The 15,149-nt window shown below is 39.9% G+C and overlaps 1 protein-coding gene across 7 annotated transcripts in view; it reads right to left on the bottom strand.

The window, feature by feature from the left end:
• Positions 1-15,149, bottom strand: part of SEC22C (SEC22 homolog C, vesicle trafficking protein) — a 28,482-nt gene that overhangs the window by 11,567 nt on the left and 1,766 nt on the right. For 4 of the 7 annotated variants that reach the window (XM_072793186.1, XM_072793182.1, XM_072793183.1 and 1 more), the window contains exons 2-3: positions 4,982-5,190; positions 955-1,118 (exon numbers count right to left, since the gene is read on the bottom strand). In XM_072793186.1, coding sequence (XP_072649287.1) covers positions 955-1,118; positions 4,982-5,163 — 346 coding nt within the window. In that variant the 5' untranslated portion in view covers positions 5,164-5,190. Of the gene's footprint in view, positions 1-954; positions 1,119-4,981; positions 5,191-5,665; positions 5,701-6,181; positions 6,268-14,906; positions 14,926-15,149 lie in introns of those variants that run through there. The other 3 variants (XM_072793185.1, XM_072793187.1, XM_072793188.1) reach the window with 3 other exon arrangements.

Here is a 15,149-nt window from a genome sequence, read left to right as displayed (position 1 = left end):
TGGCAATCAGGCCAGAAAGCGCATGGGGCAACACTTCTTGGCACCTACCGAGTGCTGAGACAGCAGCTGTTTATACAGAAACCACAGAATGCCCCCCACCTCCCACCTCAACTCTTGTTCTCCCAAGAGCTCAGAATGACTTGACTCGCCTGAGAAAAACAGAGCATACACTATTAATTATCAGGCTGTGTGCTAAAGCCTCTGAGCCTCTACAAGGCCTCTCTGGCAAGGTCTAGGAAAAAAACCTATCCTCTTCCAAAGCAGTATGCCTCAGACCTCTGAGTGAAGGGCCAGTTTTTCTTATTTCCAAATGGTTGTAAAAATATTGGTTGTAGATATTTTGATAAAATGCAATAAAAAAACTGCAGGAATACCAAATTACTGTATGAATGAATAAACACATTATTCTCATTTTTCTGTACCTACCTCATGACAGAAGAACAAGTTCACATACCACCTTTTGAGTAATACTTTTCTAGAGCAGGGGTTGGCAAATCTTCTTAAACAGCCAGGTAAATATCTTTGGCTTCTAGACCCCATATGGTCTTTGTCACAGCTACTCAACTCTGCGGAAGGGCAAAGCAGCCACAGGCGATCCATAAAAGAATGAGCGTAGGATGCATTCCAATTTATTTACAAAAACAGGCAGCTGGCCCTTGGACCACAGGTTTGCTGACCCCTGCTTCAGAGGACTATGGTGAATAACCAAGACAGGTTTCACCATTCCCCAATGCTGCCTCACAGTCTATGAGGAGATGGAAAGCCAGTGCTAAACTATGAAGCTTTCTGGGCCACTTCAATCACTATGAAATGTCAGCGTACCAGGTTGATCTCCAGTGACATGTTATAGCACCTCCAGGATTTGCCCTGATTGTCAAAGCCAAACCTAAACCATCAATCCTAGACATACAATGCCATAAGAGAGAATGATATGTAAGAAAGAGGATTACAAACCAAACTCGAGAAAGGCATATGGCCTGGAGGCTAGGCCAATACAGGTGGTATCATAGGAAGCTGTGAATTCCCACCACACGGTCTCCAGGAAACAGAAGGCCATGGCTGCTGGACACTGGCGGGAGCAGATAGCCATGCAAGCCACATCCCGCAAAGAAGAAAAACTGAAACAAAAGGGCAACATCTCCATTACCAGGGAGCAGACCCCTGTACTCCCACCCCATACCCGGACACAGCATGCTTGCGCCGGCACCTGCCTGGCCTTGAACAGCCCTGTAGCCATTTGCTGCATGTATAGTGTCTCTTCAGCGGGCCTACCCGGCACTGTGCCTTTTGTGTGCTTTCTCTAAAATAGCAGTTATTTGCCACTGCTAGTGCGTGATCACTCTTTTTGATTCCCGCACGAGAAATGCACATTCCACTAAGAAGGGATAGCCCCAGACTTCACTGAATCTATAGAGCAAAATATTTTTCTTCTTTAATCGACATCAATAGCTTTCTAATGTTAAATTATCCTGGAGTCTTGAAATAAAGCCTTCTGGGTGGTAAGTTTGTACATATTCACATACACACAACTGCTGGATTTAGTTTGCTAATGTTTGATTTAGGTCTTTTCTGTTTATGCAAAGTAAGATTGGCCTATAATTTTCCTTTCTTTTACTGTCTCCATCTGGTTGTGGTATTGGGGTTATTCTGGTCTCATAAAACTGATGCAGTTTTTTTCCTTTATTGACTGCTTTTCAGACTGTCATTGTGCTATCATTTCAAGTTCTGGGGACTTGAGTTCTTCTCTCTGTGGTGTCTATGGACTCCCACTCATTGTAGAATATCTCCTTTGGTGTTCTGTAATTTTTGGTGAGAGGGCACCAGTGGACCTTTTCCTTTCCTGTAAGAATCTCTCAAGCACTGAGTTGTGGCACACTCCTTCCACAGTGGTTTTCCATTCGCTTTGGCCAGCTACTCCAGGAGTAACATCAGTCTGGAACCAATACTGATAATTGAACCTTGGTTTAGGAATTCCTAGACCATGGGAAATATAAACTTAAACTCCAATCCTACATAAGGCACAGAAGTAGGGTTTGGTTTCTTAGATAAGACTTTATTTTTCCTTCCCATTCAAAGCCAAGTAGAGATGAGTAACTCCTGTACTGGTGAGCAGCTATTTCTCACCTATCACCCTTCCACCAGGGCTGTCGTCTGACAACAATCCCTTCTTCGTGCATGGGTCTTGTCCCAACACCTCACCCTACACAAGCCCAAAGACCTCTCCCTTTACGGGTGCTGAAACTCAAGCCCCGAGCTTACCATCACTGATTACCCAGGAGCCTCAGTGTCAGCTCACATGCTTAGCACCCTGATTTCCTGTTCCCCTCGTTTCTGACACCTTGGGAATTCATTTCAAGCTCAGCTACACATTTAAAACACTTTGTCGGGGCTGCCTGGGTGGCTCAGTGGTTGAGCATCTGCCTTTGGCTCAGGGCATGATCCCGGAGTCCTGGGATCAAGTCCTGCATCTATGCCTCTGCCTATGTCTCTGCCTCTCTCTCCCTCTCTGTGTTTGTCATGAATAAATAAATAAAATCTTAAAAAATAAAATATAATAAAACAAGTTTTCATGTACATTTACCTGCATTTCGGGATGTTTCTGGCAAAGAGTTTTTAGGTTATATTGTTCTATCATCCTTTTATAACTGGAAGTCTCTGTATAAAAACTCTGTCAATTGAAAAAAAAAAAAAAAGGATAACCTCCTCCTTATATGAGTAACTTTCCAGGAGGGCTTAAGTCTTTTTAGAATGAGGGCACTTCTTTTTGAAAGAGGAGCCCTATTTGAGGGCTGATGTGCATCTCCCAGAAAGGTATGTTGAAGTCCTAACTCCCAGTACCTGTGAAAATGACCGTATTTAAAAATAGTCTTTAAGATACAATCAAGATAAAATAAGGTTATAATAGATGTGGGTAGCCTCCATCCAACGACTGGTGTGAAATTTCATTACAGAGATATAGGGTAGAAGGCCATGTAAACAAGAAGACAGTGAGTGACTGGTTAACTCTTGTGAATGACTAGGACTGCCAGCAGCCACTAGGAGGTAGTGGAGAGGCACGAGAAAGGTCTTCTTCAAGAGAGTGCAGCCCTGCCTGATTTCAGACTTCTGGCCTCCAGAACTGTGAGAGAATAAATTTCTGTTGTTTTATTTTTATTTTTTTAAGATTTATTTATTCATGAGAGAGAGACAGAGAGAGAGAGTGGCAGAGACACAAGCAGGCTCCATGCAGGGAGCCTGATGTAGGACTCGATCCCAGGACTCCAAGATCACACCCTGGGCAGAAGGTAGGCGCTAAACCACTGAGGCACCCAGGGATCCCCGATTTCTGTTGTTTTAATTTGTTAATGGTAAACGGGGGGAAATATTTGTGAATATTTCATCTAAAATATGAATGAACAGAATATTTTACATTCCAGTTTTCATTGGCTATGATACTGCCACTGCACAAAGCTACATTCCAGTTTTCAAAAAACTATTGAAGCACCCAGAATTTCATTTGAAGTCACAGCCTTTTTTTTTTTTTTTAATCAGAGGAAAGGTTTCCAATTTGTAGCTCAGCACCAAGTTCCCAAAAGATGTTAGATAATCAGAGCATAATGAGGAAGGGACATCGAGGAAGGTGGTTTCAGGCACCCAGAGAAAGGAGCCACTAATGGAGGCAGACATAGCTGTTTTTGGTCCTGAGCACCCAGAGCCCGCAGCACAGGGTGACAGCTGCATGTACTTACCATCTGGCACCCCCTTAGGCCCATCCCTTCTCACCTGACCACACCACCAAGCCTGGACTTCTCCTTTCGTTTTTCTGATTCTGAGGCTGAAATCCCCTTAAAGGACCCCACCTTATCAGGTCAACTAAAAATGTACATTCAAGGGGACTGGGTCGGTGAGGGCCTAAATAATGGAAAACAGGGATGTAAAATCTATGACAAGCCATTTTGATATTTCAAAACCTGCCTAGCCCCTAATACCTTCTATAGAATGGCTTCTTGCTCTAAGTCCTAGAATAAGAAACAGTATAACACATGAAGCGCAACCATCAGGGCCCAGCTGCCTGCCCTACCACTTAATAACAGGACAACCTCAGCTAAATCCCTGAACCTCACTTTCCTCCTCTGTAAAATGGGTAGAATACTCTTACCCACCTCACAAGCCAATAAAGAGCTTAGCATATGTCTGCCATAAAGAAAAAAAACACTAGCCACAATTACTAGGATTATTGGAACCACTTGATTCCTATTTCCACTGGAGCATTTTCCCCACTGTATTATATTTAGTTAGATATTGCTCTTGCTCCCTCATGAGTTCCTTCAAAAAAGGGACCTATTGTGCTCATTATTCATTCCCCTGCTCCTGTTACATAAGAAAAGTTTTAAAATCTAAAATTTTTTATAAAGTGAAAAATTTATAAAAGAGAAACTATAGGCAAGAACCATAGTCTTTTATTTTCTTGGCTTTCCCACTCTTTTTCCTTCCCTGATTTTTAATCTAGATTCTACCCTGCTCCATCTAAGATAGAGATATTGATAGAATAAACTATCAAACTAAACGCATGAAAACTGACTGAGGGACACCTGAGTGGCTCAGTGGTTTGGCTCAGGGCATGATCCCGGGGTCCTGGGATCGAGTTCTGCATCGGGCTCCCCGCAGGGAGCCTGCTTCTCCCTCTGCCTATGTCTCTGCCTCTCTGTCTCTCATGAATAAATAAATAAATAAAATCTTTAAAAAAAAAAAAACTGATTGAACCCAGGGCTCCTGATGCTAATGACCATTCCACTAACAGAAGGGCAGGAGTGGGAGCAGCATGCTCCATGCAGGGGTGGAACAATCACGCTCCCTTGATTCTGTGGCCATAAATATATACCACCTCAGACCACTGTCTGACAGTAGACCCATTCAGCATGCTGTGTGATCAGCCTCATGTTACCCTGACATAATGGTTAAAAGCAAACCAAAGTTTACAAAAGTGAACATGCTTGCTTACTGTATATTGAAGTCACATCCTTCTGCAGAACCTCGACCTGGGTACTGGGCCAGTCGCAAGGCTAAAGTCTTGAGCCGTCTCCTGCATTCCAGAAAATCTTGGGTGTGGTAAAAGTCAGTGGAAGCTGAGAGGGGCAGTCCATCCCTCACCCTCACCACACAGGCAAAAAGGATCATAGACATGGTCTGCAGGGGAAGTCATGAGGACACCTGGGGAAAGCAAGGTCATCTTGTTACTGAGGGCAGATGATGGTGACAGAGGCATCCCTGCCCTTGAAATGTCACTCTGTTTCACCCTCACCCGCACTGGAACTGCAAATGTTGCCTGTAGAATTACTTTCCTGGCCTCTGCTGCTATGTTAGTTGCTCCCTCTCGTTCTCCCTTCATTTTTCTTCCTGTCTCTTCTTCACCTGTATTCCCCTTTCCCTTCTCTAACAAGTCCCTCTCTTTCCAGAATTAAATCAACTAGAATGAGGGAGAATGGGATAGAGAAGCAAAGAAGCAGCACCATAAAGGCTCAGGAGCAACAGCAAAGACATTGGGCAGCCAGGACACAGATAGCAACATGGCCCCAAAGGGAAAGGAAGCACCTGACACTGAAGCAGCAGGGATGCACAGTGACCTGTGCACTTCAGGTCACCCTGGGGAGGTACGGTTTGAGCAGTTTAGTTGTCTAATCCTCACCTGCAGTGGAAGGATTCTGAGCATCCAACCTGAAGCTGTTGGCACAGAGAACAGAAGGCAAAAATGGAGCTGAGAGAGTGTAGTAGGTCTTCTAGAATTTCTGCAAATGTTTGATACCAAGCCAGTCTTCAAAATGATGACTGAGTCCCTACAGATAGCTAAAGGAAGTCATTTAGCAAATTCTATTACATAAAGATACTAAATATTTGGCCATGATATGTGGGCACTGTTAAGAAGCAAAAAGAAACAGATTCTGAGCCTTCATGGTGCCCTTGGCAAATCGGAACAAGGTGCTTCTCACAGTAGAAACAGCCTGGACCAGTTCTGCTGGCAGAGCCTGGCTGGGTTTGAACCCCATCTGTTAACTCTGCAGGTGCTGGCACAGGGCATACCCTACATGTGAAGGCTGTGGCAGCCCCACAACCAGGAATTAGTGAGGTGGTCACTGCATCTTTAATGGGTCTCTCTGTGCACCACATATCCTGTTTCACAGATTGGGTTTTTGAGGTCCTCTACCTGATAGGATGTTAATAGGTGCATCCACTGGTGGACTTTTCGTTCCAAGAACTCCAAAGATGTAACCTCATTTGACCTCTCATTTCCTACAAATAGGAAGAAAGGGGAACCCCTATGATGCACACTCTTCTCTTCATCTCTGTGCCTCTATGTATTCTTTGCCTGTGTCTGCTACTCCTCTGACCATCCCATATCCAAATGCACATTAAGGACTGTCTCCAGTCCCCCCTTTCCATGAAACCTTCCCAGATGTGTCCAGCCGGAAGTACTTCTACCTTCTCTAAATTCTCAGAGAGCCTCTTTGTTCTCTATTTTACTAATTTATCATTTCCATTACCTAAATATAAGTTCTAAGAATAAAGACCATATCTGGAATGGATAAATGAATAACTATTCCCATTTTATCCATGAAGAAATTGGTGTTGTAAAAAAAGGAGAAGGCAAGAAGAAAGCTTGAGTCTACTAGCTAACAGATCTTATAAAGTCCATTTGTCCCATCTCCTCACACTTCCACTGGGCAGTAAAAATGTGAAAAGTCCCAGGAAAAATATCTCCACAGACAAAATTGCTAAGTTCCTAGCACCACTGGCAGAGCCTGGCCAACTGCCAGAAGGCCCTGTGGGCTGTACCCCAGCTACTTGGCCAATGCTGAGACCTCCAGCACCAAAGAGGTCATGGGGGCTGGAGTGTATGGAAGCTAATCTCATTACCTTCGTATACTGTCATGAATGTTTAAAATATTTAATTTAGAAAGCATTTTTTAAAAATTTACAGGCACAAAGCCCTGATAGAGACAGGGGAAGACTATAAGATCAATTTGAGACTAGGGCTTAGGGGTGAAACAAGATCCACAACTTGCTTGCTCTCCTGAGATCAGTGTTATTTCAGTGAATGAAAGTTATAGACATTCTGCAATGCATGTAGAGAAGTGTTTAAGAATACCTGTAATGAAGATGTTTCTGAGAACACTACTTGTTAAGAACAAGAACAACTTCAATATGAATGTTAGGCCAATATGAAAAGACATTGATCACTCCCTACACCCTACCCCCACCTTAAAAAGGAGAGTGAGACACACACACAATGAAGCAATGGGATATGAAGAGAGTCAGAGGCAGGACAGAAGCACCTCAAGGCAAAATAAGAAACTTTCTAGGAGGCTGAGTAAATTCTATGTTCTTCAAGGGAAAGTAGGCGCGTATGCCAATTGTCAATTCCCAAATAACCCTCTCTAGTGCTATTTTTTATAGAATATCTACTATGTGCCAGGTTATTGTGTTAAACCAGTAAAAAGGAAAACGGTGACCTTTCCAAGTGACAGTAATCTAAGAACCAGTTCTACCACTCTCTAAAGACCCAAACATCCCCTCCAGGCTCTCTACTTCACCCACTTGCTCCTCTTGGTGATGAAACCTGCCTCTCCCCAAACAATAGCATTCAAGATAAATAAAACTGTCAGTTCTATCAAGTTACTAGTACTGCAAACTAGTAAAACCCAAACCCATTTAAGATATTTTAAAATTTTTATGATGCTGTGATATTAAATGTTACTTGTATTTGTGTACATGTATGAGTGTGTGAATGTACAGGATGGCAGCTGTCTGAAGGGTGGGGGGATTTTATACACTGCTGTGGAAGAGCCTAAGAACAGAGACACCAGCTTCTTTTTCTTTGTGACATATACTTTATATTCCAAAACATGAAAAATCTTAATGCAAAGAGAGTCTCATCTTTGTATCTTCACAGTGTCTGGTTAAGGATCTGTAGGGATCTGACATTTGCAAATTCAGGTTATGAGCTATGATGAGATGGTCTATACTTGGATAAGAGATCTGACTGCGGCTCAAAAAAGAATGAACTGAGGACTTCTGAAATGGTGGAGTTTAAGTACTTTTTCCTACTCTCACTAATAGTACTAAAAACTATAGACATTATATATAAAATAAACATAAACACTTGAAAGGTGGAGAGAAGAAGGCAGACTGGCTAGGGACTTTGGGACCTGAGGAATGACACAGCTGTGAGCTTGCTCAGTTTTCTTTTTGCCTCATATATCCTGGTCTTGGTGCTGGAGAAGCTGGCAATCAAAAATGCCAATGAATGTAGACCAAAAAAAAAAAAAGAAAAGCCCCAACAATGAAAAAAAATAAAGCCTTCTCTCTCTAGCCAAAGAACCAGGAAGGATGCGTGCAGCCTAGCAAAACAGAAAAGTTTCAGACAAAAACATTTTACTCCAGCCAAACACCACAGAAAAACCTGCAGCCATCATATATCCACAACAAAGGCTGAATTAAGAGCCCAGACTTCTACTCTTGCCTGGCAGTAATGGCGTGTCCCCTCCTCCTCAATTTCCCATGTTGCTGGGGTGTCAGAGAAGACCAGGTAGGGAGCTACTGGGAGCAAAGAGCCAACCTCTCCCCCTGTATCATTAAGGAGACAGAATTCCTACCTATGGCCAGCAATAATAAGCAGCCCCTCTCCTTCAGGAAGCCCAAAGGGGCCCAGTTGGGAAACCTGAACTTTACTCCCACCTGGCAGTAATGAGATAGCAACTCCCACCTCCCCTACTAACACAATGTCAACAAAGGCCCCCCAAAAAAGATCTAAATGAGATCCAGTCTCATAACAAAATGTCCAGGTTTCAATCAAAATTCACCAGTCATACAAAGAACCAGGAAAATCTCAGCTTGAATATAAAGAGACCATCAACTGATGCTAACACCAAGATGATAGACTTTGAAGTAACCATCATAAAAATGCTTCAGTGAGCAGTTATAAACACGCCTGAAACAAATGAAAAATTAAAAGTCTCAGCAAAGAAATACAAGACATAAAGAACCAATTGGAAGCTTTAGACTTTCAAAAAGACAATAACTGAAGTAAAAAATTCAACAGATGAGAGCAACAGCCAAACAGCGGGAACAGAAGAATGAATCAAATCAGTAAACACGAAGAGAGAACATAAAAATTATTTAATTTGAACAATCTGAGAACATTAGATTGAAAAATATACAGAGCCTCAGGAATGTAGGACAGTAATAAATTATCTAAGATACATGTCACTGAAGCAGAGGAAAAAGAGGTAAGGACTGAAAAAGTATTCAAAGAAATGTCCGAAAACTTCCCATACTTGGCAAGGACAAGCCAACAGATTCAAAAAGCAGAATAAATCCCAAAAAGGAGGGACGCCTGGGTGGCTCAGTGGATGAGCATCTGCCTTTGGCTCAGGTCGTGATCCCGGGGTCCGGGATCAGGTCCGATGTCGGGCTCCCTTCAGGTAGCCTGCTTCTCCTTCTGCCTGTGTCTCTGCCTCTCCCTGTGTGTCTCTGGTGGATAAATAAATAAAATCTTTAAAAAAAATTTCAAAAAGGATAAATCCAAGTAAATCCATACCAACAAACACAATAGCCAAACTTAATAAAACTAATAATAATATAGGTAGGTTGAAAGTAAATGAACAGAAAAAATATGCCAAGCAAACATTAATCAAAAGAAAGAGTGGGCGCCTGGGTGGCTCAGTCAGTTAAACATCCAACTCTTGATTTCAGCTCAGGTCATGTTCTCAGGGTCCTGGGACTGAGTCCTACATTAGGTTCTGTGCTCAGCCAGAAGTCTGCTTGAGGATTCTCTCTCTCCCTTTCCCTCTGCTTCAGCTCACATTCTCTCCCTCTCTCAAATAAAAAAGAGTGAGTATATTAATATCAAATAAAGCAGACTTCAAAGCAAAGAAAATTCCAAAGATGGAGAAGAACATTATATAATGATTAAAGAATAAATCTACCAAGAAGACATAAAACTAAATGTATATGCACCAAACAACAAAAATGTAACATAGATGAGGAAAAATTGATAAAGCCGAAGGAGAAATAGACAAACCCATAATTACAGTTGAAAATTTCAATATCACTCTCAACAATTGACAGAAAACCAGCAAAGATATAGAAGATCTCAACAACACTATGAGCCAAAGTATATACTCAACATTTATAGAACACTCCACCCAACAACAGAGTTCCTTTCAAGTACCCATGGAACAGATAGCAAGATAGGTGTGGCCATAAAACAAACCTCAACAAATTTTTAAAAAATGCTTACAGAGTGTGTTCTGGGACCACAATGTAATCAATCTAGAAAATAATAACAGAGAGGTACTAAAAACCTCCAAACACTTAAAAGTAAACAACACACTTTCAAATAACCAAGAGTCAAAAAGGAAGCCTTGAAGGAAATTTAAAAATACACTGAGTAAAAAGGAAAACATTTCAAAATTTGCGGGACACAGCTCAAATACTGCTAAGAGGAAAATTTAAGCACCAAATGGTAATATTAGAAAAAATAATAAGGGAATACTATAAATAACTCTACACCCATAAATCTGACAGCATACATGAAATGGTCAATTCCTCAAAAAAGCTCTAACTACCACAATTCGCCCAATATGAAATAGGTAATTTAAACAATCTTACAACCAAATTTCCTATTAAGAAATTTTCACTTGTAACTTTAAAACTTCTGAAATCTTCAAGTCCAGATGGTTTTCACTTAGATTCTACCAAACATATAAAAAATGTGAAAATCCTTAATAAATTATTAGCAACCTGAATTAAGCAATATAATAAAAAGAATCAGACACAATAACCAAGTGAGATTTATTCCAAGGATGCAAAGCTGGCTTAACATAGTAAAATCAATCACTATAATCCATTATATTAACAGGCTAAAAGAAAAATCACACAATGATATCAATTACTATAGAAAGGGCATCTGATAAAATTCAACACCCCTTCATGATAAAACTTTCAGCAAAATAGGAATAGAGGTGAATTTCCTCAACTAGGTGAAGAGCAACTACAAAAAAGCCTATGGTTAACATCATACTTAATGGTTAAAGACTGAATGTTTTCCCTCTAAAATCAGGAATGAGGATGCTGTTCTCACAATGACTATTAAACACATTACTGGAAGTTCTACCCAGTGCAGTAAGGCAAGAAGTAGAAATAAAAGGCATACGGATAGGAAAGGAAGAAACAAAACTACTCCTATTTGCAGATGACATAATCACCTACATGAAAAATCCTGAGAAGCCTACCAAAAAACCTCCTAGAACTAATGAGTTCAACAAGGTTGCAAGACATAAGATCAACACACAAAAATCAACTGTACTTCTATAAACTAGCAAGGACACATAGAAACCAAAATTAAAAATAAAATACTATTTAAAATCATGCCAAAAAAAATCTCAATAAAACTATTATTTTTAAAATACAATACTTAGGTATAAATCTAACAAAACATGTACAGGGCTCCTATGCTGAAAACTACAAAACACTGCTGAAAAGAAGTCAAAGAAATCTTTTTTTTTTTAAGATTTTATTTATTTATTCATGAGAGAGAGAGAGAGAGAGAGAGAGGCAGAGACACAGGCAGAGGGAGAAGCAGGCTCCGTGCCAGGAGCCTGACGCAGGACTCAATCCCGGGACTCCAGGATCGCGCCCTGGGCCAAAGGCAGGCGCCAAACCGCTGAGCCACCCAGGGATCCCCGAAGAAGTCTTTAAATAAATGAGGAAATATACTATGATCATGGATCAGATGACTCAACAAAGACATTAATTCTCCCCCAAAGTGATAAATATGTTTAATGCACTTCCTACAAAAATCTCAGAAATGACTTTGTAGAGATAGATAAGATTATTCTAAAATTTATGTAGGAAGGCAAATAAACTAAAATAGCTAAAACAATTCTGAAAAAGAATAAAGTGGAGGGAACCATTCTATCCTATTTCAAGACATTATATAGCTAAACTAATCAAGATTGTGTGGTGTTGGCAGAGGAACATACAGATCAATAGAGCAGAAGAGTGAACATAGACCTACAGAATTAAAGCCAAATGATTTTTGATAATGGTATAAAAGCAATTCAATGGAGAGAAGATAGTTTTTTCAATAGTTGGTGCTGCAGCAATGGATAGCTATAAAAAAAATTCTTGACCTAAATCTTACACCTTACATAAAAGTCAATTCAAAATGTATCATAAATGTAAATCTAAGAAGTATAACTATAAAAATGGAAGAAAATGTAAGAAAAGATCTTCAGAACTTGGGGAAGAGTTCTTAGACATGACATCAAAAGCATAATCCACAAAAGAAAAATTAGTAAATTGGATATCATTAAAATTAAACATTCAATCTATAAAAGCTCACGTGAAAAGGATGAAAGGACAATCCAGAGACTGGGAGAAAATATTTGTAAACCACATATCTGTTATATAGATACCTAGATAACTAGAAGTTATAAAGAACTCTTAAAACTCAACAGTAAGAAAACAATCCAGTTAGAAAATAGGCAAAGTGCATGAACAGACATTTCACCAAAAAGAATATATGGATGACAAATAAGCACATGAAAAGATGTTCAGCATCACTAGCAATTAAGGGAAAAGTAATTTAAGATCACAATGAGATAAAACTGTATACCTATGAGAACAGCTAAATTTTTTAGAGTGAAAATATCAAATGCTGGTAATGCATGCATAGGAACTGGATCTCTCATGTGTTGCTGGTAAGACTCTAAAATGGAAGAGTGACCCTGGAAAGTCGTTTGGCAGTGTCTTCTAAAACTAAACATGCAATTAATGTATGATCTATCAATCACACTCCTGGGCATTTATCTCACAGAAATGAACATTTATGTCCACACAAAAATCTGTGTACAATTGTTCACAACGGCTTTATTTATAACAGCCAAGAGCTGGAAACAACCAAATACCCTACAAAGTGACTAGTCAAATAAAACAGTACATTCATATCATGGAATACTACTCAGCAGTAAAAAGAAATAAACTACTAAAACTCAGATCAACTTAGATGGATCTCAAGAGTACTGTGTCAAATGAAAAAAAATCCAATCTCAAAAGGTCACATACCATAGGAATCCTTTTATGTCACATTCTCAAAACGACAAAATCACAGACAGAGAAATTATTAGTGGCTGCCTAGGGTTAGGGATGGTGGGGAGAAGAGGTATGGGTGTGACTAGAAAGGAGAACAAGAGGAAGATATTTGTGGTGATGCAACAATTTTGTATCTTGATTATAGTGGTAGTTATAGGAATCTATACATATGGTAAAATGTCATGGAACTATATGTACTTTTATCAAGGCTAATTTCCTGGATTTGAGACAGGCACTAAAGGAGGGCACTTGATGGGATGAGTACTGGGTATTATACTGTATGTTGGCCAATTGAATTTAAATATCTTAACTTTTTTTTTCCTGGATTTGATATCGTACTATACTTACATTACGTAAGATGTAACCAATCGGGGAAACTAAGTAAAGGGTATATGGAACCTCTCTGTACTATCTTTGCAAATTCCTATAATTATTTTTAAATAAAATTTGAAGAAAAAAAGTATTAACTTAAGGTCTTTATACCACTTACTTAAATTATGCTCCTATCTGCTTTTTATGTTTAAGTATTACTTTTAGATATCTCTAAAGTAGATCAATACTCTTGTCTGCTAATTAATTGAAGTTTTGAGGATCTATGCTTGAATGTTGAAAAATATGTTTTATAGCAAGCAGGCTCTATAACTACATGACATTTCCAAACTGGAAGGGGTTCTAATCTTAGAGTTAATTAATTAAAATAAAAGGTGTTTGTAGATAACTAGTATTCAGTTTAAAAAAAAAAAAACAAGAAGTAAGGCAGCCCGGGGGGGCTCAGTGGTTAAGCATCTGCCTTCAGCCCAGGGCATGATCCTGGAGACCCCGGATCGATCCCACATCGGGCTCCCTGCATGCAGCCTGCTTCTCCCTCTGCCTGTGTCTCTGCCTCTCTCCCTCTCCCCCTGCGTCTCAAATAAATAAATAAATAAATAAATAAATAAATAAATAGTAAATAAAAAACAAGAAGTAGTGGTATAAATCTGGAAAATCATGCCACAATTATAGAAAAAAATTATCAATTATACAAGGGTAAAAGCACCCTCAGAGTACTCACACAGAGACACTAGTATGTCTTCCCTGCTCCTTCTACAGGCCAGTGGGACCTTATAACCTGACACCATGCCTGGCACACATGAGGAAGCCCTCAGTAAAAACTGCTAAGTAAATGAATGAATGACCTAAGAGCTGCCTTATTTTTGCCCACTGAGCCAAGAAATGCGGGTTTGCAGATCTTGCTATATTCCGAATATTTTTCCACAATAAATTTCTACTTGCAGAGGAAAAAAATTAATAGAAGTAGAATTTTTTTAAAGGAGAAACTGAATTAGTAATCAAACATACAGCACCTGAGTTACTACCAGGCTTTATAAAAATGGTATCTTAATCTGCCTCTTCCATTTCCTAAATCCTCTGCTCAGCATCTATTTATAAACTGCTCATGTCATAGATTATCCCTATTCTATCAGCAAAGACTTTGGGCCTAACTGGAGGCCACCCTTGTTCCCAATGTTGTTTTTTCTTTCCTCGGTCTTACACTTAGCCCTCTCCCAAATCCCTACCACATATATGCCTCCCCCTCCTCTCTCCAAAAGAGAGAGAAAGAAAGCATGAGAGAAAAACAGCATTAAGTGACCAGGGCCTTGCAAAATAGTAGCATAAACAAGCAAAACAAGTTTAATTTGGCACACAAATATTCAAATATGTGCTCACCATAAGGCATATTACCCATTCCTCAAATACACAATATAGAAAACAAAATTGAGTTATGTCATCCTTACTGAATTCATCTTCAGCCACAAGACTTGAGAACTGGTTACCCAAATTGTAGATCACTCAGGCTCCTTTGTTCCATGTTGCTTGGGGATAGTGGGTGGAGGTGCGTGGGTAGAGGTCAACTCTTTCATAGGAGCTAAGAAGAGCAGAGGCCTGAACTTGATAGCAACTCATATGCAAGACACTGTGCTAGAACTTTTAAACTGATAATGTTATTTACTCCTTATAACTATCTATGAAGTAGGCAT

This window comes from Canis lupus, chromosome 22 (assembly GCF_048164855.1).
Source record: "Canis lupus baileyi chromosome 22, mCanLup2.hap1, whole genome shotgun sequence".
NCBI classification, from domain to species: domain Eukaryota; kingdom Metazoa; phylum Chordata; class Mammalia; order Carnivora; family Canidae; genus Canis; species Canis lupus.
The sequence above is the reverse complement of the archived record's forward strand: the minus strand, read 5'-3'. Positions and strand labels throughout refer to the sequence as shown.